This window comes from Andrographis paniculata, unplaced genomic scaffold (genome assembly GCF_009805555.1).
Source record: "Andrographis paniculata isolate CXL003 unplaced genomic scaffold, ASM980555v1 Contig5END, whole genome shotgun sequence".
NCBI lineage: Eukaryota > Viridiplantae > Streptophyta > Magnoliopsida > Lamiales > Acanthaceae > Andrographis > Andrographis paniculata.
This window is the reverse complement of record NW_026137595.1, coordinates 868,812-891,781: the sequence shown is the minus strand read 5'-3', so window position 1 is coordinate 891,781 and position 22,970 is coordinate 868,812. Positions and strand designations below refer to the sequence as shown.

The 22,970-nt window shown below is 35.6% G+C and overlaps 5 protein-coding genes across 30 annotated transcripts; 2 read left to right on the top strand and 3 right to left on the bottom strand.

Annotated features, from left to right (window-relative positions):
- The first annotated feature begins 1,060 nt into the window (after window positions 1-1,060).
- Window positions 1,061-6,190, top strand: LOC127258878 (uncharacterized). 23 transcript variants are annotated; one of them, XR_007840388.1, is made up of 6 exons: window positions 1,061-2,666; window positions 3,370-3,533; window positions 4,139-4,208; window positions 5,180-5,251; window positions 5,898-5,927; window positions 6,010-6,108. XR_007840388.1 is itself a non-coding variant. In XM_051285928.1 (2 exons), exon 1 carries the CDS (start codon window positions 1,188-1,190, stop codon window positions 2,661-2,663), a length of 1,476 nt encoding a protein of 491 aa, XP_051141885.1. In that variant the 5' UTR covers window positions 1,061-1,187; the 3' UTR covers window positions 2,664-2,666; window positions 4,139-4,632. The 23 variants fall into 23 exon arrangements, 1 of the variants encoding a protein (XP_051141885.1); XR_007840380.1 differs by having other exon boundaries at window positions 4,298-5,251; window positions 5,997-6,029; XR_007840391.1 differs by lacking the exon at window positions 5,180-5,251 and having other exon boundaries at window positions 5,997-6,029.
- LOC127258879 (COMPASS-like H3K4 histone methylase component WDR5B) lies at window positions 5,294-9,166 on the bottom strand. Of its 4 annotated transcripts, none has more exons than XR_007840397.1 (4): window positions 8,379-9,166; window positions 6,399-7,843; window positions 6,182-6,312; window positions 5,294-5,763 (listed from the first exon to the last, which is right to left on the bottom strand). XR_007840397.1 is itself a non-coding variant. In XM_051285930.1 (2 exons), the coding sequence occupies exons 1-2, from the start codon at window positions 9,039-9,041 to the stop codon at window positions 7,556-7,558; spliced, it is 951 nt and encodes a 316-aa protein (XP_051141887.1). In that variant the 5' UTR covers window positions 9,042-9,166; the 3' UTR covers window positions 5,294-7,555. The 4 variants fall into 4 exon arrangements, 1 of the variants encoding a protein (XP_051141887.1); XR_007840398.1 differs by having other exon boundaries at window positions 5,294-6,312; window positions 6,399-6,655; window positions 6,870-7,843; XR_007840396.1 differs by having other exon boundaries at window positions 5,294-6,312.
- On the top strand, window positions 6,225-7,124 carry LOC127259081 (uncharacterized). The gene has a single exon (XM_051286228.1). The coding sequence runs from the start codon at window positions 6,225-6,227 to the stop codon at window positions 7,122-7,124; it is 900 nt and encodes a 299-aa protein (XP_051142185.1).
- Window positions 9,167-10,105: 939 nt separating the features above from the next.
- Window positions 10,106-13,897, bottom strand: LOC127258877 (F-box protein At4g02760-like). The gene is made up of 12 exons (XM_051285927.1): window positions 13,450-13,897; window positions 12,818-12,993; window positions 12,419-12,616; window positions 12,182-12,292; window positions 11,506-11,591; window positions 11,305-11,426; window positions 11,166-11,230; window positions 10,999-11,071; window positions 10,845-10,907; window positions 10,703-10,767; window positions 10,552-10,626; window positions 10,106-10,455 (listed from the first exon to the last, which is right to left on the bottom strand). The coding sequence occupies exons 1-12, from the start codon at window positions 13,789-13,791 to the stop codon at window positions 10,245-10,247; spliced, it is 1,587 nt and encodes a 528-aa protein (XP_051141884.1). The 5' UTR covers window positions 13,792-13,897; the 3' UTR covers window positions 10,106-10,244.
- Window positions 13,898-14,642: 745 nt separating this feature from the next.
- On the bottom strand, window positions 14,643-21,476 carry LOC127258781 (ent-copalyl diphosphate synthase 1-like). Its single transcript, XM_051285775.1, has 15 exons — window positions 21,310-21,476; window positions 21,105-21,185; window positions 20,904-20,998; window positions 20,485-20,785; window positions 20,176-20,359; window positions 19,769-19,983; window positions 18,697-18,817; window positions 18,499-18,611; window positions 18,186-18,412; window positions 17,364-17,479; window positions 16,642-16,740; window positions 16,281-16,544; window positions 15,453-15,558; window positions 15,157-15,369; window positions 14,643-15,065 (listed from the first exon to the last, which is right to left on the bottom strand). The coding sequence occupies exons 1-15, from the start codon at window positions 21,392-21,394 to the stop codon at window positions 14,835-14,837; spliced, it is 2,451 nt and encodes an 816-aa protein (XP_051141732.1). The 5' UTR covers window positions 21,395-21,476; the 3' UTR covers window positions 14,643-14,834.
- Window positions 21,477-22,970: the final 1,494 nt, after the last annotated feature.

Here is a 22,970-nt window from a genome sequence, read left to right as displayed (position 1 = left end):
TTACACGTAAACACAGCCTTGCTTTAAACTCCACCGAATTCATGATTTTGTGGCAACAAGTTTCACCTCATTCTAGCAAGCTCTTCATATTGTAAAGTATGATTAACAATTTTTTTATATGAATATTAAAAAAACAAATTTAATATTATTTTTCGATATTTTCTAAAAATATATCATGTTTACTTGTAAAATTTTACTTTTTGATTTTGATTTAGAATTGTAAAATTTTGAATTGAAATAATTGTTCCATGTGATGTAATATTTTGAATGTAAAATTAAATATTAGTCTAATATAATAAAAAAAATAGATATTTAATTTGATATTTTAAAAAAATAATAATAATAAAATCAGATAGACAATTGTACAATTAAACACATAAAATAATTTTCACTTTATCTCATATTCTTGTTACACCATTCAAATAATAAAATAAATATACAATTTCCTATATTTTACAGTCAAATTTTTTTTAAAACAAAGTGTTTGTTTGGAAAATTGGACTTTAAATACACTGTTTATCTCATTTTTTTTTTCTAAAAAATATCAAATTAAATATGTATTTTTTATTTTTTTATATTATACTAAAAATCCAAACCCCCGAACAAACACACCATAAATAAACAATTTCCTAGCAAATAATTATGAATTCTTCACAAAATATATATTATGGCAATTAGTTCGCTTCCAAAATACTTTACCATCTCTTGTTATAAATCTTTTTTATTTTTTTGTTATTTTTATAATAACTTGATATAATGTCCTATTAGATTAAATAATAAATTTTTATTAGGGTATGAGAGATAGTAAATAGTGATTTTTTATTTTTTTTGGAAAAATAATAATTATTTTGATTTGATATTTCAACAAATTAAAGTATGCATATTCTATAATATTACGTTGTTTAAGAACAAAATAATTTGTTACATTTTATTTAATAATGACAATTTATATGTAAAAATAATATAGTAATTTATTTAATTTTTATATTTTGATAAATCCGTGTGTAGCACAGCACGGGTAGCAACTAGTTTGTGTTAATATAACGACACCAACCGACCTCCCATCGCTTCCACCAAAAAAAAGAAACAAAGTTAAACAAACACGCCCTTAGCCTTAGGGTTATCGACTTTGAAATTCTATGCCCTAAGCTGAGGAACAACGACCCTTTAATCGCCAATTGGATCCGATGGGGAGACTCTCTTCGGCCGTGGAAATCCCCGACCGTCGCCGGTGGTCTCCTGATGACCGGCGTGCTCGTAGCTATGGACGAAGAAGCCGTAGCCGAAGCCCCAGTCGGAGCCGGAGTAGGAGCCGGAGCCCGGGGTATAACCGGCGTGCTTCCCCGGATTATACATACCCTAGCATGGAGGATACTGAAAGATCCGGTGGTAGAAGGAAATACAGATACGATGATCCGAAGCAGCCCTACCTGGATCGGGATTACGGAAATAATAAAAATCCGGAGTCTGAATCGGATGAAGAATTGAAAGGCTTAGCTTACGAAGAATACCGCAGGCTCAAGCGGCAGAAATTGAGGAAATCGCTCAGAAACAACTTTTGGAATTGCACTCCTAGCCCCCCTAGGAATCCGAATGAGAAATCGGATGAAGAATTGGAGGAAGATGTTGGGGGCGACGTATCAAAACAGCGTGAGGATTTGAAATTGGTCGCTAAACGTACTACGGAGACGGAATCCGAGTCTGAATCCGAATCAGAGAATACTGAGACTGAAACAGATGATTCCAGGTCGAGAAAGGGTAGGAAATCTGGTTCTAGGAGGAGTAAGAGATCAAAACATGTGTCTGAGAGTGAGTCTGAAGAGGAGTCAAGTGAAGAAGATTCAGAGGAAGAGAGGAGGAGAAAGAAGAAGAAGAGGAAAGAAAGGAGGAGTGGGAGAAGTCATAGGAAAAAGAGCAGTCGACGCAGTCGGAGGAAGAGGAGAAGGAGGAGTTCATCTAGTGAAAGTGAAAGTCTGAATGATAGTGAGGAATCTGAAACAAGTGATCATGTGAAGCAGAAGAAAAGAAACAATGGATCGTCTTCAGGGTCCAAGAGAGCTAAGAGTAAGAGAGAAAAAGAAATCGAGAATGTAAAGTCAGATGGGAAGGATTCCAGTTCAGAAGACGATGCTAACGATGTTGCTCAGAAGGCAGAGGAACTCAATCTCAGCGATGATGTTAATGGCGAGCTGCTTAAGTTCAAGGAAATGATTGAGTTAAAAAAGAAGCCGAGCTTGGATAACGAGCCAGTGGTTGGGCCAATGCCTCTGCCGAGGGCAGAAGGACATATCAGCTATGGTGGTGCACTAAGGCCCGGTGAAGGTGATGCCATTGCGCAGTATGTTCAGCAAGGGAAGCGTATCCCGCGTAGAGGTGAAGTGGGACTTTCAGCAGAGGAGATTTCAAAGTTTGAGACACTTGGCTATGTGATGAGCGGCAGCAGACATCAGAGGATGAATGCGATCCGTATCAGAAAGGAAAACCAGGTTTATAGTGCAGAAGACAAGCGAGCTTTGGCTATGTTTAACTATGAGGAAAAGGCGAAGCGCGAGCAGAAGGTTATGGCTGATTTGCAGCGATTGGTGCAGCGCCATATTGGGCAGGATACAGGACCTTCTCATGATCCATTCAGTGGAAGGGCCGGGGAGGACGTCGATGATTGACCGGTTATTTTATTTTCAGTATCTAGTTACCGTTTGCATGAGTTTCTATTTCTATTTTTAATGTACTGATTTACCTTTTTATTGGAAGCATTTGATATTGCTGTTTTTAACAATCTTGCAACTTGGCTAAAGGTTTAGATTTTTGAGAACTTATCCCCTGTCGAATGGTAGTGATGTGTTGCTAAATTTTGTTTTTAGAAGTGGATTGTTGCATCAAGTTTGAATATCTTGTGTGTATATATGCTGAATTTGTTGTTTCTTATGTGAGTATGTTATTAAACTAAAATAGATTAGCTGTTGAGAATGTAGGTGTTGTTTAGAAGCGAACATCTTATAGGATATGCTTCGATAATATTGGAATTTCAAGTAGTCATTGGACAACTACTAGTTATGCACAAATTCAGGGTTTGGATGGATTAAGTCAATTTGGATGTTGCAACTGTGGATCTTGCTATAGTCGTTGATTTATTTATTATACATATGTTTAAATAGCTCTCAGTAATGGACATTTCTGGTTCATCTTCACAAAGATTGATGTCTTGTTTTACGATTTTTGTCTTGTGAGTATTGGGTGCATATTAGAGCATATGATGCGAGTCCTGCATCTTTGCATTCGAAGCAATTTATTTAGTTTTATGTTGTATTTGATTCTTTTATGGAAATGTTTTAGTATGTAACCGGTAATTTCTCCTGTGTAATCTTTCAGTTTATCTTGTTATTGGCTTGAGGTTATTACATGCCCCGGCGATATGCTCATACGATTTTGCTTCAGAGCTATAGAGAGCATCTTCATGCACTGTTACTGTTTAAGCTATTTAGTTATAACTGAAACGAAGTGGCAAACAAACCATGACACGAAATTATTTCCAGGTAAACAGATTCCTATATCTATTTGGTGGGGATTAACCATATAATTATCACAATGTTGCTGCCTTTTGTGATAAAAGGTTGTAGTTGAAATTTATCTGAATATTCTTTCTAGCCTAGGGATCCTTAATTTCCTGGAAGAAATGACTTCTAAAACAACTTTTAAAAATAAAAATATAAAAGAATCATCATGGTGTTAGAATGTTTGTGTGTACGTTTGGCCAACTCTGGGACATGAAGTTATGTTTGGATTGCATTTGCATTTCCCTTGTTTTGGATGCTCTTTAATGGTGTTCTAGAGATGTTATTCGAAGATGTATTTCTTTCATGTTTTCAGCAAAGATTATTGTCTTTTTCATGGTATTTCGGATTAAAGCATCTTCAAAAGCTTGTGGGCTACCTCATGTCATCGATGATTTTTTCTTGCAGCAGAATTGGATTGTTTGAAATAGGAAGTGCAATTCATCAAGTAGTTATGTAAAAAAAGAGAAAAGAACTCATGAGTTTTGCTTCATTTTTCATCATTAAGCCATTTTAAGTGATCGCATGCTCGGATATTGTATCAACACAATCAAACCATTCATGTTCTTCAGTTTCTGTGGATGTAGCTTGGATTGACACAAGGAAAAGAAGCATTTACATGGAAGAGAACCGGCAGCGAATCATTCTCTCCACAAAGTAAGATCTGTAAGACTTGGTGTGCATTTTCATTTACATGAGCACCATAAGGAACTTCTTTTGTAAAGGATGCTATGTTCCCTGTTTAGGTTCTGATCACATTAACATATGACACCACCCACCCTCACACACACACACCACTGAAAAGAACAGCGTAATGGCAGTAGGCCCGAAGAAAAAGGATGGTGAGAGAAACTAAGGAAGAAGCATATCATACTTTGGTGAGAGAAACTAAGGAAGAAGCATATCATACTTTGTAGATCTGTGGGCATGGAATTTGGAAGAGGTTGGGAGTTGAATGGTAGAGTAATGATAAGTAGTTTTCAAGAATGCCTCAATAAATACATTACCACATGACTTTATAATACACAGCACATGTATGGTAGCCTTGAATTTTTATTTATTTATTATTATTGTTTTTTAATTAGTCTCTGTTTTGGCTTTAAATCAAGTAGACTTATCACTTGTATTCATGATTATAGCTGTTGAGGGTTATGATTAGAAATAATGTCACTAAACTTGTTAGGGGAAATGATCTAACAAAAAATGAGAGAAGCCATAGCACCACAAGAAGCTTTTTTGTACTTTACAGCTTTATTGTCCATTTAGTGCATTACACTTGTTTCTTGGAGAGTATTGAATGAAATTTTTGAAAAGATTGAACATAGATCTTTAGTGGGGTATTTATGCTATGCATCTCAAGTTTAAATAAACTTGATCATCAAGAAAAGAGTCAGGGTGGGTCTTGATTGTTTTGTTGTTAGCATCTCTTCAATGATTTAATTGTTAAAGAAGCTATTAATAAAAGCAGGTAAGATGCTTAAGAATGAAGGGTTTTTAATGTAGCCAGTGGATTAAATATTTGACATATCATTCACTATTTTGGCTTGACTTCCTTAATCATTTCATGTTAGAACCAATTATTTGATTTAATTTAAGTCACCACCATTCAATATTGTGTATGTATGTAGATAGTGACTGAAACAGGGGAAGGGGCATTACCACTTTCAGAGACAGGGATGTTTTCCAAATTGCAGTGGCTGGTAAATTAATTATGCTATCATTAATGAGAATGGATATGAATATATGATAGAAAGTAAACACATATATATATATATATCACAGAATTATCCAATACATATTATAATATGTATGTATACATCCTAATCAACATTAAACTCAACACCTAACAAATGGACACACACACACACACACACACGTATATTACATACATGTTTGTGTGTGTATTCAGAGTAGTTTAGTTTAATCCCTCCAAACCTTTAAGTCCACTATTAGTGTAAATGAATCATAATCAGAGCTATAATAAAATGCAAATAGAGATAGAAAGGCAAGTTTGGCTTGTTGTTAAAGCCTTTTTTTGTGATCATTTTTAGGCATGCTGAAGTATTCCCACTTTTGCTTTCCTTGTATTAGCCATTAATAAATCTTTCTGCTCAAACAGTCACTAGTCAGCCCTCTATAAATGCATCTTCTCTAAAATGTAGCTCTTCCCTTGACACTGTCAATTCCCAATTTGTACATCTACCAATGTGATCTAAAAAATTCCAATATTGACAAGAATCAATCCAATGAGAGAGAGAGAGAGTGGGGTAGCCCGATTTCAAAAACACTAGTATAACAACTGGCATCCTCTCTCACTCATGCTTATTATTTTTCTTTCTTGGTCAGATTGCCTTGTCCTATACTGCTCATCTCCTAGTGAGCCCTTCTGCCCCTTTTTTTTAAAAAAAAAAATTCTCCAAACTCAAATTTGAATCAGCCATTCAGGAGTTCTTCTCAGGCCTATTTTCAAGAGAAGTGCTACACTTGAAAAGAATGAACGCTAACTCTGGACCAGAAGCAGCATTGAAGTTTATGTTTTCTTGAGCTTGGGAGGTAAACATCTCATTTCATCTTATTACCATATGTTCATCTTCTTCTAAGAACTTATAACCTGAGAAAGAATTAATTACCTGTGGATTAATCGGTAGGTAAGGTCGCCTGGATTGATGTACAATGAAGGATTTCCCTTCCTGTTTTGGCGAGAACGGTGTTCAAGTGGCCGACTCGTCATCATCATCATCGTCATCGAGCGCCAACAAATCTGCACCACAGAATCTTGTTACATGTGTGTATCAGTATGACTCTCGTACATTTTCGGGGTTCATCACAGTAACATGGATCAAGTACCTGATGGGGCAAGGGCTTAGTATTGCAGTCGAAAGCCCGGCTAACGAGTGCCTCTGCAAGGCTGATATGAAGCCGTGGCTTTTTTCCAAGAGAAAAGGCTTCAAAAGATTTGTGGTGAATTCAGCAACGGTCGACATTTACTGGGATTTATCTTCTGCTAAATTCGGTTCCAGTCCCGAGCCACTGGAGGGTTTCTACCTGGCCGTTGCCTTCGATCAGGAACTCTGCCTGCTTCTTGGAGATTCACAGCACAAGGCCTACAGAAAGATCGATTCGAAACCTCCCATTTCAACAGCAACTTTCGTTGCCAAAAGAGAGCATGTGTTTGGGAAGAGATTATACAATTCAAGAGCACAGTTTCATGACAAAGGGGAGTTGCATGACCTCAGAATTGAACATGACCACAGCAAAAAATTCGACAACTCCCTGGTGATGTATATAGACAAGAAGAAGGTATTGCAAGTGACGCACCTTAAGTGGAAGTTTCGAGGGAACCAAAATATATCGGTGGATGGGATTTCCATTGAAGTGTATTGGGATGTCCATAGTTGGCTTTTTGGAACTATCCATGATAAAGCAATCTTCTTGTTCCGGACCCGTTTTCCCGGAGAAAAGCTTGCAACTCTACCTTCTCCTCACAGTTGCCCTGCCATACTAAGAACCAAAGATACAGAGTCACAGGCTTATGGTTTTTCTCTGGTTTTGTGTGCATGGAGAAATGAGTAGTTGTTTAGTTGTGTATAATGGATTTGACCTTGAGCTGAATTTCTTCTTCTTAACCTGTCTTTTTAATCTATGCAAAAAATACGAAAAAGATTGCCAAGAATGCAACATTGGCATGCCCTGAGTTAAAAGTGCACAATGATTATTATCTACTATACTATGTTCCGAATGATCTAACGAAAGAAATCAGGTTAGAAATGAAACCAAGTTTTGTGATCAATAAAACCTTTCAGATAAGAGAATTACGACTCAGGATCAATATTAACTAAGGAAACAAATTCAGCTTCAATCGATTCAGGCAAAAACTGCAAACATAAACACGGATATTCATAAAACAAAGCGTATGAGGAGTAACTCAAAAGATAGAGAGTACAACTTTCCCACGGCAAAACTAAGTAAGGCAACTAAAACTTATTCACCACTATCCCTCCATATCAATCTTGAACCCATACTCTAATTGTCTTATCGTTGTCCAGCCCCCCCGAAACAATCATGTTTTGGGTGGGATGACATGTAACACAAATAACAGTGTCAGTGTGCCCTTCCAGTTTCTGAACCAAATTTTTGCCCTGTAAATCCCACAAGTATACACAATGATCTTCCGATCCACTCACAATGTACTTTTCACCTGTTACCGAGAATGCCGACATGATGCAATATACTTTGTTCACATGGCCAGTGTAGAACTTAATAAACTTCCCAGTTGAGTAGTTCCACAGCCTCTGTAATACACAACCATCATCAACCATTAGAAACTTGATTGAGTTGAGATATCACACTTAACACTATGTATGCCTAATGGAAAGTCGAAACACCTTCAAACCACCAACAACAAACAAACAAACAAACAAACTATGATGTACTCCAAACACCACCCTCTTTCCAACTAACCTATAGGCTACCGCAACAAATTCATGTCTAAATATCTAAATATTCATATGACATGGACTCAATTTTACACATGCTTTTATCACTGACACAATTTTAGGTGTTTTTCTCTCATCAGAATGTTAACTATTTCGATTCCATAACTAACTAAATAAATGCCAATCCGTACCTTTCAGAAATTTCATTCTCTTCTACCTACTTTAATCTGTGATCCACACTGAACCTTACAACTGTTGCCTAAAGCAAAACCAATCCCAAACCACATTAACGGTAAAATAACCAACTACTACTGCAGACAATAACAATCAAATGAACAGGATTTTCACCGAAAAGTATAAGAAAAGTTACAGATGAATGTATTGAACTTACAAGATTATCATCAAGCGTGGAAACGAGAATAAACTTCCCATTAGGAGAGAACTTGGCAAACGACACAGGCACCGCATCGTCGATCAGCGTCTTCAGTAGCGATCCACTTGAGGTATCCCAAATTTTACAAGTTCCGTCACGACTGCCTGAGACAATCAAAGAACCGTCCCTATTAAAATGGACGGACGTCACCGGCATGCTATGCGCCGGGATCACGTGTACCGCCTTCCCGGTTTTCACGTCCCAAACCCTAACCGTGTCGTCGAACGATCCAGAAGCAATTAAATTCGATTGCGGATTGAAGTTCACGCAAAAAACGAAGTCAGTGTGGCCTTTGAGCGTCTTCACGCAATCGCCGGTGCGTGCGTTCCAGATGCGAACCGTCCGGTCGTCGGAGGCGGAGCAGATGTACGTGGAAATGGAATCGGAGGACCAGGCGAGATCACAGACGCCCTGAGAATGCCCGACCAATTGGTAGATTTGCTCGAGCGTTTCCGAGGAGTACACAATTAGGGTTCCATCGAGCGAGGCGGAGGCGAAGAGCTGGCCGCTGTTGGAGAATTTCACCGCCGATATGGCGCGACTGTGGTTCGTGAGGACCTTTTTGAGGCGGTAGGGGCGGTACTGCGCCGTGGAGTGGTTGTTGGCGGTGGCGCTGGACATGGTAACTGTAGAACCGCCGGCGCAAACACCAATCTGGTTTCGTTCTTAAAACTTCCCTAAAATATTCATACACCCACACACGCACGCATATATAAAATAAAATATTATGCGTTGCACGCTTTTCGCATTCACTCAACTATTTATATAAAGTCGCGCTTCCTACTAGCAGGGAGAAAGCGTGTTTTATACGTCGCACGCTTTTCGCATTCACTAACTTCTTATAAAGTCGCTGTTCCAACTAGCGGGGAGAAAAGCGTGTTTTATTCGTCGCACGCTTCTCGCATTCACTAACTTCTTATAAAACCGCGTTTCCAACTATTTATGCGTTGCACGCTTTTTGCATTCACTAGCTACTTATAAAGTCGCGTTTCCACCTAGCAAGGGAGAAAGCGTTTTTATCGTCGCACGCTTTTCGTATCTACTAACTTCTTATAAAGTCGCGCTTCCAACTAGCAAGGGAGAAAGCGTGGTTATTCGTCGCACGCTTTTCGCATTCACCAACTTCTTATAACGTCGCGTTTCCAACTATTTATGCGTTGCACGCTTTTCGCATTCATTATCTACTTTTTAAAGTCTCGTTTCCACCTAGCAAGGGAGAAAGCGTTTGTCGCACGCTTTTCGTATTCACTAACTTCTTATAAAGTCGCGCTTCCAACTAGCTAGGGAGAAAGCGTGGTTATTCGTCGAACGCTTTTTGCATTCACTAACTTCTTATAAAGTCTTCCAACTATAGCGCTTTTCGCATTCACTAACTACGTATAAAGTCGCGTTTCCAACTACCAAGGGATAAAGCGTGTATCTAGGCTTTCAGTTATATTACCGTTTGTACTTGAATCAGATGCAATCAGGAAATGGCATAAAATGCATACAGTTTGAGAGGTGCAAAAACAAGGCCCAATTTAACAGAAAAGCCTAAAAGCCTCTTAATTGGGGATGCCGGAAGTGAAGACTCTAGTTATAGAGAAACCTTAAGGCTCCGGCGGTGTCGAACGCCGCACTGAGCAATTATCCGATCAGCCATTGGCAGCTGCCGTTGTTCGGATAGAGAACTTTTCACGAATATGTGGTAGCGATAAATTTATTTTCGATAACTATCTCATACATGTCAATAGCATTTTTCAGTCTTTGGAAACACGATGAGCCTCAAGGTAAAATCGTACCTGTAATGTTTCGGGTGCTAATAATTCAAAACACACCCTCGTGCTACAAGTAGTCCACCTCATCCGAGCTTTCGTCGAGATTCGGATGGTGGTTAGGGGCGGGGTTGTCCTCGTTGCCGCTACTTTGGTCGCTGCTATAATTGCCTTCTGATGAACTAGTGAACACGTAATCATCAGATGTGTGACTGGATGTCAACGACTGCGAAAAAGGCTCACTGTTTACGTCGCTGCTCGACATTGGCTCTTCGACAAAACTGAACGCCACAGATCGGAATTTCAGTTGGACAAGAAAAGGAATTAGCCGATAAATCAATTTCCAACGGCGCATGGAAACTAAATAAATTAGTTACCTTCCATCCGCGGGAAAATCTGCAAGAACGCGCAAATTAGGCCTCTCTTCCAATAATTCTCCCAAGGACATGAAGCTGCATAATCGGCGCATTAGGCTGACAGCTGAAATACAAGCAATATATATATATATATACATATATATGTATATACCTTGGGGTGTAACATCTATGGTACCAATCATCGTCCGAGGCCAGCCCCTCTCGATTCGATATGTCCTGCAACAGGTCACCCATAGGTAAAGAGAAGAATTTGCTAAAAGAGTATCGCTTCTTTACAAATTTTTTACACTCACAAGGTGTCTAAGGTGCTTGAAGCGTCCTGAAAGAATTGCCGATAGCAATCTCGACACTTCCGCCTGGAATGACAGACGATCAGATTATAAATGGATAATTTATAGTTTTGAGTTCATAATTTGTTTCCACAGAGTGAAATTAATCGAAACTTACTTCTCTCAAGTGCATACAATCCCGTAAAATCAAAATCTCCAATAAGCTTCCACCGGCACTGCTGCCTAGATTTCTACAAACAGAATGGCCAAATAATTAAATAAAGAGCATAAAGACACGGGTCGATGAGCGGCGTGTATCTACCATATTCAGTGACTTAAGCTTACCTAAGAAAGTCACCAGTAATTGAGTAGGACATTGAGAAGTCCACACACTTCAAATTCCGGAGCCCCTGCAAATACATTGTTCATAGAACCCATAACTCTCGACATCAAAATATCCGGTAACTAAAGGTTGGAGCAGCACCTTTACAAGTACACGAACTTTAATGTCGTGCAACTTGAAGCCTCGGAGTGCCAATGATGAAATATGTGGGCAATTTGACACTAGATCATTGCATGTTGGTAATTTCAAACTGTCGTCTCGACCTGAGTGGTAGGAGTAATATGAGTAAAATAACTTTTTCTGGTACTGAAAGGAGCACATACAACTGGGTTTATGATCCACCTGTTTTTGATGATTCGAAAAATAGTCGCTCTATCAGAGGGCAAGATCTACTCACTGAGTCCAGTGTCTGCCTTAGCTCCACATGACTATCAATAGAATGAGTTCACAAATCAATATTATCATTTTTCTTAATAAAAATATTATGTAAACCCTGAAATATTTGAAGACAGATAATTCACACATCATACAATTGGGTTCTTCACATAATAAATCTAGATTATCTATTTCTTCAGTACAACTGGTGCAACTTAAGATCCATCACACAATAATCTATAATAATACTATTTAAAAGAATCTTCGGTGTGCAGTGATATATGGAAAGGCTTTGCAAAGTATGGTGTAACATGGACTACTTCACTACCAAAAAACACCCATCAAAGGCTAAAAGAGGATTTATGGAATATTCATGTTGATAATGAATAATTTGTAATGCACTCTTAACCAAAACAGACCTGTTAATCACCGTGCATCAATTGAAGTAATTAATTGCCCGTGATATGCTCAACTGAATTATTCTAAACCTAGATTTCTTGGAACAGTATTCAATTCAACATTACAGAGCTACCAATTGTGTATAGGCACATTAGAACCCTATTGCAAAAAATTAACTGATGACAAACAAGTTGTAGTACCAAAAAAGCACAAATTTAGTAAACCAGTAAGTTTCTATACTCACAGGCCAACAATTTCTAGATCAAGCAAAGATGGACAAGCTGATATTGCAGCACCAAATGCTGTGTTGTCCATTCTTTCAATGTTATAAAGATGCAATCTTCTCAGAAGAGACCTTAAAACCAGAAATTTAAAATGTTAGTAGGGACGGGATGCTCACTGAAAAAAAAAGAAAGAAAAAAAAAAGTGATATAAACACATTAAATACAACAATCATTGAATGCAAAGTATCAAATGTTACCCTGGAGCACCACCATCAGCAAGCAATGGAGCCAAGCAAGACCTGGTAAGTATAAATGATTCTTTTCCCTGTCTAGACCTTTTATCATTCCAAGAAAATCCAGATTTGTCTGAGGAATTCCTCATAGAATAAACCAGCACCTCAGATGAACCTGGTAATGCAACAGGCTGGGAGGGGACTATCCCAAGTTTAAGGGAACTGAAAAAAGATAAAAGATTGTATCATTTTTTTCAGCAAAATACAACAATTCTTATAAATGCAAAAAATAATCTAAAGCATGCCAATATCCTTCCATTGCTTGTATAAGACATTTGAGCAGAAATGAAGATTACATAATTTTAAAGGCCACATTACCAGATAAAGCAACTTATGACAGACAACAAGGTCGAAGCAACTTACTGCAGAACTTTTCCAGCTCGCTGGATCATTGTTGAAACTACCATATTATTGACCTTAGGCACTCCCATGGTCAAATCAATATTGGAATAGCAAGACGGGTCAGCAGCACACTTGTGGAAAAAAGAGCATGTAGCTGCCGCATGACATACACTTTGTGTATCAAGCAATGAGAACACCTGAACAGGGAGCATACAGAAAACCATAACTTAAACCGCATTTTCTTATGGAATTGAATGTAATATCATGGCTAGACATAATTCCTATCAACAATACAAACGAAGATGACGCCATAGAACATCATTAGAACAATGTCATGCTCCAAAGAAGCTAAAGCTAACCAACGCATCAGAAGATTTTCAGCAAAACAAACTTTGAACAAGCTTCAATCATTCTTTTGGAAATTGAAGCTCAGATACAAAAGTTCCTATCCTTACAGCAAGGTAAACATCACCAGAAAAGACCGACACTGAGAAGTATTGCAGCAAGCAGCATCTTCATTGATGTGCTAGAATGATCATAATCCACCTTGTAGATAAAAAGCTAATCCTATGCACATCTATATCCCCAAGCACAGGCCCTCGGAGCTGAAACACTAACAACAAATAAAATCCTCAAAAATAAAGCAAAATCACCTTGACAGTAAGATCAGACGGCAAAGGCCACGCGACAGCGTTGTGCTTACAAGCAAGGCTCCTCGCCGATCGCCTAGCCGCTTCAGTGAGAACCGAACCAAGGCGGAGCGCCTGCTCGATCAGGCCGATCTTGTCGGAATCGTAAGCTCTGGATTCCAGCACGCGATCAAAGGAGAGGTCGAGAGCAACCGAGGACGAATCGGAGAGTTCGAGAAACGATTCCAAGAGCGCGTCCAGCTGATTCAGATTCGGATTCTCGGCAGCGGAATCGGGGAAAGGAGCACAGCAAGGGCGCTTGAGCTTCGGCTTGACAGGGCACCGGAGAAGGAGGCTAGCATCCATCGATAAGTCGCCGCCGGAAAACCTTTCCTCCGCAGTACAGCCGTCGTCGTCTTCCCCCGATTTGATTTCGTTTGTGTGGAGCAGCAGCAGTAAATAGCAAAGCAGCGAGCAGAGGGAGAGAGAAGAAAGTGACACGTGGGATAGAAGGAATCTCTCTGCGTGGAACCCATTACGTCATCGTTTCACTACCATTAGTCCAAACTAAGTCCACGACTAATGGGCCATATCAGGCCCACTTAAAGCCCAATTTGATTTTAACTTATTAGGATGTGCCCATCCGTAATTTAAATTGGGCCTTGGGTCGACCCAAACCCGTTTAAAAATAAATGCAAGCACCAGTCCACAAATAAACTTCCCATCCAAACAAACAAAATAAATAAATAAATAAAGGGTTTGTTTACACAGAGGTTTCTGCCATTTTAAAAGTTTGAAAAAAAATAAAATGTAGAATTTGATACGATGGTTTGTGAGTGAAAAAGTATGATTAATTTAATATTCTTTTAAAAATAAAGAGTGTCAAATGAATAAAAATATATTACGTAAACAAAGAAGCTTTTACAAAATAATATATGGATTACTAATTCATAAAAAGAATTTACAAAATAATACTCCCTTCCTTCGTAACAAAATATTTATTTTTTCATTTTAATATATCATATAACAAAGTATGTATTTCTTTTATATATATATATTATCTACTTAACATTATAAATACTTTTACAACTTACAATATATTACATAAACGTCATTAGTTTGATATCATATAATACTAATAAGGTTATTTTAATCATTTTTACTTTATTCCTGTTACATCTCAATATATTACTAATATTTCTAATACTTCGGCCAGATATTTAATTTAATTTAATTCAAATATATTACATCATCCCTCCATAACCCATTACATTCACAATACCATCCGAAACAGCATATAACATTCTTATTCCCAAAAAAAAACAAAACGAAACCATAAAAAAACCCCCAAAATCTAAACTAATAATAATAATAATAAACACTTAGTTTTACATACACAACCTCCAAGCTCACAGCACTTTTTCGAACAGTACCTTGGCGATGTGGAAGCTGATAGTGCCAGGGTTGCAATAAGCCGAGTAATAGAAGCTTCTAGAAACCGTAAGAAACTTCTGCTTCACACCACTCTCCAAATCATCATCATCATCTTTTACCACCACCATCTCCACCAACTCCTCCATCTCCGATTCTATCTCCGCTGTCGTGGTTCCATCCTGACCGCACATCGCCTCTCCCCTATCCTGCAATCCATAAATAACAGAAAGCGTGTTTCCAATTCGTTAATAACCAGCGCTTTTGCGCAATCCATAAAAAGAGTTGTGTTTTTTAAACCTTTTGGGTTTGGAAAAGTCGCAGCTTGCTGCACACCGACTCTGTGATAGCTAAAAGTCGCTGATACTTGGGATGCGACTTTAGTAGGTCGTGGTCCTCGAGGGACCCACTTTCACTGCTTATGTTTAATACACGTAGGTACAGCTCTGCCTCGCCATGTCTGCTGGAGCTGTCCCCTTCCTGATTCGTCCACGTGTCCAGCCAGCTTTGCCACTGTAGAAAATTAAATAGATGTCAGAAATTGCAAACCCTAATTGAAATTGGGGATTTTTTTATTTTTTATTTAGACAACGTACTGCGTGAACGATCTGGGGATGGACGTGGCGGCCGTGTGCTGAAAGCATGTCTAAGGAGAGCTGGTTTAGTGTCCGGACAATGGCGCCGACGAAGGTGCTGATTCTCCTGTGGAAATTAGCAAGCATGATATTTTTATTTTTTTCTCATTCAGCAGTAGTACTATACTGAATGAATATCACTGTAAAAAAATACTTTCCCCGTTTCAAAAGTATAGTTTTATTAAGTTGGATACGAAATTTAAAGAATATTGATATTATATTGGTAGTCGGTAAAAATTAAAGATAAATGATTTTTTTGCTCTGGTCAATATATTATTGTAAAAAATAGTGGCAATTGTGTAATAATAATGAAAAAGTAAGGATAATTTTATGGTGATATAGTTATTTATGGAAAGAAAACTATTGTTTTGAGAGGACGGAGGGAGTATCTAATTAGCTATAATATTTTTAAATACAAAATATTTTTTAATTAAAATGTGTTATTTAATAATAAAAATTAATTCCATCGCTAAAAAAAATTATATAGTACATAATTAATTTTGTCGTTAAAATATTTTTATTATATAGCTAAAATACTTTTACTATGAATTTTAATTTTATCACAAAAATGCTTTAGATACAAAATCATATTTTCGTAGCTATATTTTTATTCTTATTTTTTTATAGTAAAAAATTTATTTATTTTTGTTATAAAAGTCATATTTATCGTCAAATACCTTTACTAACATGTAGAGACGAAAAAACTCATTTCATCGCAAAAATATTATATGAAGTCATTACCTTTTACTACAAAATTTTTTGTAGCTAAATTTCAACTTTTTTACGTACCTTGGGGATCCATTGTTTTGGGATCCACTGTTGGGTGAGGTGGTGTTGGCGAATTCGTGGACGAAGGTGGAGATTTGGTGTGGGGAGAAGTGGTTTTGATGGAAGTGGGAGACTATGGTCTCGACGAGGATGGCTGTCTTGGCCCAGGCGATGCGTTCTGCGGACCGTTCGGGTTCGAACACGCTGGCGGAGACAATGTGGTAGGTCTGGAGGAGGGTGGCGTCGGTCAGACCGAATTCGAACAAGGAACAGTTTCTGGACCACCTGCAGATATCGAAATATGAAGGAATTAGTCGATGATTGGTAGAAATGATTTAAGGTTGTGTAAATGGAATTGGATTAATTTGAGAATGGTTACTACTTTTGAAGGTTTCTTAGCTCCTCCCTGTGCAATGCCTGGCAGTTGTTGAAGTCCAGTTTGGCCAGTTCGAGATAGGTGTTGTTATTGACGTACGGCATCCTAACAACAACAAATCGTAAATATTAGATGATATAAATAACTGTCTTATTTAAATATAAGTTTTTAGGATATAATATCACTTAACTATATATATACTAATTAGAGTCGACCAACGAGAAATTATTGTACTTAGTAATTAAGACAGGATTCAGAGAGGTAGGTAATGGAAACATGGCAAGACACAGAGCGTCATCTGATGTAATAAATGGCTGCAATTGTGCCGACACGAGCTAGCAATTCAGAATGTGCTCCTATTCTTGATTTATTATTATTATTGCCTCAGTCAAACCTACAGGGCTTGACTTTCGAAGTATTCGACAAAATAAAAATTAAGGGCACTTAAATATATATATATATAATATTTTTTTATAATAAAATATAAATAAAAAATAATATTTTTATATACAAAATATTAATAGATAGAACTTCGTCACCAAGTTAAGATCTTGTATTAATGCATTAATGTCAAATAATTTTTATATAACATAAATAAATAATGAATTTTAATTTAAATTAGATTTAGACTGGACCGTGGGACGGCCCTGTTCACCTACTATGTACATGTTATTTTTGTTTATTATTGTTATCTTTTTGGAGAAGGGGAAATATAGAATTGATTTTACCTGTACAGGGTTTTGCCAATCCAGACATCCTCGTAGCCACCATACTGTTCTAAGTAGAACCTTGTCTCGACTCTAGGTAAGTTGGCATACCAGGGCACGTCCAGTGCATAACTCACCTGAACTCATTTAAATAATAATAATAATAATTTATTACAAGATCGGACGGCATTATTTATTAATCCATTCAGTTCTATGCTCTCCTTTTAGGGTTTGTAATAAAAAAAATAATTCTTGTTTCTTTATTAAGTAAAAAATAATTACACTTTTATATTTTTTTATTGTAAAAAATAATAATAATAATAACAATTATTATTCATTTTTATTAAAATTTATACCCCATCAAGTGAGCATATATTTGCACAAGGGAGGGAGAAAAGTAATTCAGAAAAAGGGCTATTTCTCTCATTCTTTTGGCACGAAACGTGGCAAATTCTACAACCAAACAAAAAATAATAATAAAAAAAAATAGAAAATGTATATATGAACAATATATAATAATGGGTGTGGGGTATTTTTACAAATTTTACAACGAAACAAAAAATATAAAAAACTGTATATATGAACAATATATAATAATGGATGTGGGGTAACAACAATTGGGCATTTTTATTGTGATTTCATAATATAATTGATAAAATAATGGGAGGTGGTGGCCTTTTCCATATTGATAAGATAATACATTAGCAAACTATATTTTAACTGGTACTTCATTATTCTGGTGGTCCGACAAGGCAAGTCAGGACCATATATTATCAATTATAACAAAAGTTAAGGTTGAAATTCATGTGATCAAAGCAAAATGTAATAATAATAACCACTAACCTCTCCCGGGAGATCTTTGGTAATAATCCACTTATCCAAAAGCTCATTATTTGCACGCTTCTCTTGTAAATATTTGGCCGAGAAATTTTTGGCCTGTATGAGTATGTCTTCTCCGGGGAACCTCAACTGGGAGGCTCTATAGAGGTTGTACATTCCGGTCACAGCTTGCGTCGACTGCCCGGAGAAGCAGAAGAATTCGTCGCCATTCTGGAAATTTTTGAACACATCTGCCAATAATTCAATTGAATTATTTTGTTTGAATAATTATTTAGGATATTACAAAAGAATATATATATATATATATATTTATTACCTGCGGAAATTTTGTAGCCATATAATCTCATTAGCCTGAAGGCCATGGCTGTGTCATCGATGTCTTGTACCTCAGAATTTCTGGCCCAACAAATCCCCTTATTTGTCCAATGCCTGTTGATACATGAATTATATAATATCATATGTATGAACGAACTTATGCATGTAAATTATATTGCATAAAAGTTAGTGTTATAACCTGTGAACATAATCAATAGATTCCTGAAGTTCTGATTTAAAATATCGCGAAATTCCAAGTCTCTGCAATCTGTCTACCACCCAAATGTGCTCGAACAAATCCACCGGGTACACATTTGGAACTAATTATTTGACATTGAAATGAATTGTTAATCAACAAAAATGAAAAAGGATTAATAATGGTAGGATTCTCTTGTCTTACATTGTATATCAAACCAACGTTAAGTTAAAAAAAAAAAACAAAATACCATGATTTATTTAGAAGAAAAATACTCCCACCATAAAAAAAATCAACAATAAAAAATAAAGCTAATATATTTTATATGGACAGACAGAATGACAAAATGAAAACTTTCGATTGAGACTGAAGGAATAATAAATACAAGTTTAAATTTAAATCCATCCAAAAAATACAATCCAAGAAAAGAATTACGATGTGATGTGTTTGGTTTATGGTATAATAGATATTTAAAATATGTTCAAAGTGTTTTAATGTCAATAAATTAAACATAAATTTATTAAAAATAAATAAATTTTTATCTACTTCAAATAAATGAAAATTATATATATTTAATTATTAATAACATAAATTAAATTTATAAAGTTATGGTAACTAGTTTTTTTAAAAAATATAAATATGTTAATTTATTAAAAGGAGATAGAATAAAAATAGCCACTAACCAAACACATCCAAAATGATTTAAGAATCCTCACCTTTCAATTGGAACCTATAATGTATTTATTGTTATTTATTAAACTTAGATTTTAGTAATTCAATGACTTTTTCTATTCAGTGCATGTTATCATTCCACTCTTCTAAAAATCAAATTCAAGAATATCATTTTCACTAAATAAAAAATACATAATAACTCTCAAATAAGAAACAATTAATGGTAAGTTACTTTATTTGGACTAAGCCTTTTTTGAAAAAAAATATATTTTTTCATATCACAAAACATTCTATCATATATTATTTTCATATAAAATTCAAACCATTTTTTTCCAAATTCATAAAAAAGAAACACACCCTCAGATAGGAATAAGACATAAGAACAATATTTAAAATGAATTACCTCCACCGTTAAATTTCTGGACAGCTTTATCCAAATACTTGAGACAATTTTGGTCCTTTGTTTGCTGGAGAGCGAAGGCTGTGGAAGATGGAGAAAATAGCAATGATCCATCAGCACACTGTAACTTTATTAGCTTGTCCCACTCTAGGTCTGCCATCCCTTCCAAGCTGTGGAGTAGTGTTGTCGGCACTTTGTGCAAGATGTTCTTCGGTATCCTGTTCATCAATTGAATAGTAATTTCAAAAATAAGAAACAGGGGTAGCCGTGATTTGAAAGATCCAAATTAGGTTTAGAATTTTGACTAATGGAAAGTGATGGTTGGAACCATTTTTGGGGGAGCAGAAATTTGGTTAAGTGTTTTGCTTTTGTAAACAGTAGTGATGAATGCATTGTGGATTATGACGTACTTTTTCAACTTTATGTCTCTTCTCCGGTAAATCTCTTGCAGGCATGGAGCATCGTAAGGGATGTCAATGTCGAGCTTTTTTGCTATTTCGAGAAGCGATGGCAATGCCACTTCGAAACCGATCGGCATGTGCTCTTCGTTTTCGTCCTCGAGCTTGTGGATATTAGCTTTGATGAAGGAAATTCCTGCAGGAATTCGAACGCGTAGTAATGTTAAGGAAGAGTAAGTGCTATTTTAGACAGAGACTGTAGATTTGTGAATTGAATTTCAATTTCGGATTCGATTGAGAGAGAGAGAGACAGAGGTTTACCTTTTTCAGATTTTTCAGGATGAATGTTCCATGATCTCAACGCAGCTACGCATCCTAATGTGTTGATAATTCTGTCGTAGATCGAGAAGATGTATTCGTCTCCCCATGATCCATCGGAGAGTTGGTTATTGGAGATCCAGTCGACGCTGGAGGGGAACTGCGGCACGCGGTCGGCGCTGTTGATATCCTCCACCATCGCTACCCATGCGGTGTCGTACGGAGAGACGGTTATTTCTCCGTCGCCCATGGACTGCAGCATCGACTGAATCAATTGCACCTGCTTCCGAATCTTATCTGAGTCCTGAATTGAAAGAGTGATTTTGACTATGAGAGAGAATGAGTGGAGACGAAATCAGAATCAAACATAATAATAGCATACGCATTTATAGAAACTACATATAAAAATTACTAAACAATACCAAAAAGATAGAATCATCTTCCTCTGTGCCGTCCTCCACAATCTGTTCCCAAAGCTTCGTGTCTGGCAGTTCATTCTGAATCGCACCTACGAGTTCTGCACATACATATCCGATTACTCTACCTCAAACACCAAATTTACCAAAAAAAAAAGAAGAATCAAAAATCAAAAAGCGAAACAGGATTGCAGATGAACCGCACACCTTCTGCATGAGGTTTGTACGCCGCATTGCATTCCAAAATCCGACAAGTGGAACCAACAGATTTCAGATACTGGAAAGCACCTATCAATTAGAAGCAAAATCAAGCACAAAACGAAAATTCAAAATCATTAGCACTAACTGCAAGCAATTAGAAATCCGCAATTACAAATCAACATAAATATACAAACAAAAAATCGATCAGTACCGGCGTTGGAAAGAGCGTGCGGAGAACCACGGCGGTGCAGCGGCTGGTGAAGGCAGAGCGGTTGGTGGAATAACAAGGAGGACATGGCTATTAAGGGAGGAGAAAGGGAAGTTAGAGAGGATGCTGGTGTTTGATTACATTGAGAAGAAAAACGCGAAAGCAAAACTACACATTTATAGAGTGAAAGGAACCCGACTGAAAAACGAACAACTCCCTGTGTAATAAGAATTCCCGCTAAGTGTTTTTGTAATCACAATTAATAACTAAACCAACTATTATTATTATTGTTATTACTATTGTTAAAATTATAACTATTATTATTACTTTTACTATCATTACTATTATTATTATTATTATTAGTATTATTATTATTATTATTATGGTAAATAACATAATATTTAGTTTATGGTAATGCCATAATATTCAGTTTTTATTTTTATTTTTATTATTATATATGTAATATAAAATATAGTCGGTGACGGAATCGGTAGGAAAAGTTCGGAGGGATAAAAATATCAATTTTTTTTATCAATTCAATGTTATGTTTTTTTTTTTTTTTAAATTCATAGCACATTCAGGCAAAAAAAATTAAAAAAATTTAAATATTTTAAAAAAATTTCAAAAATTACATAAAATTTAATATTTTTTCTATAAAAAATAAAATTTAAAAAGCTAAAAGTGTAAATCAATAACCAAACAAATTTTTTATGATTTTTTATATTATAAAATAAAAAAAAAAATATAGAAGGAACAAATTACTAAACAAAAATATAATTTTATATTTTTTACGCTAAAAAATACTCCTTCCGTCCCATGTAATATGGGTGTATTACAATAGACACGGGAATTTAGGTAAAATATAATTAGTAAGTAATTAAGAAATGTATTAGTAAAAATAATTGTTATTTAGTAAAAATAATTATAGATTAAGATTAAGATAATTAAATAGTTTAATTATGATAAAAAAAAATTAAATTTTAAAATATAATTAAAATGTATAATTAATTTTTCAAAAAATAAATTAAATAAGACGGACGAAAATAAAAAATATAAACAAATTATGTAGAAGAGAGGGAGTACATATATTTTAGAGCCGGAGTAAATTACCCCCTAGCCCATGTAGATCCACAGCTGCATAAATCCTAAATAAACTGAATAGGTAAGTTGCGCTAGAATGGAGTGTGAATAATAGTTTATATATAAGTTTTAAATTATATCATATTAATAATATAAATATTTTTACCATTTATATTATATATATAAAAAGATATGTTTATAAAATAATATATATATTAATATATAAATTTATTATTTTTTTCGTCCAAAAAAATTTATGATTTTATGAAAAAAAATATTTTAATATTAAAATATAATAAATAAAAAATCAAGTAGATGCATTATGTAAAATTTATTAAGAAATTAATAAAAAAAAAAGCTAATAATGTAAGTAAAATAATAATAATAAAAAAATATTATTATTTGTTAAAATGAAATAATAAAATATAAAATAATAAAATATTTTTATTATAAATAAATTATGTATATATTTAATGTAAAAAGTGTAAATTTTGATTTTTAAAATATTATACACCTTCCACCTAGTAAAATTAAGCAAGTTTAGTTGGACACAAAAACAAAAAAATTAGATATTTTAATATTAA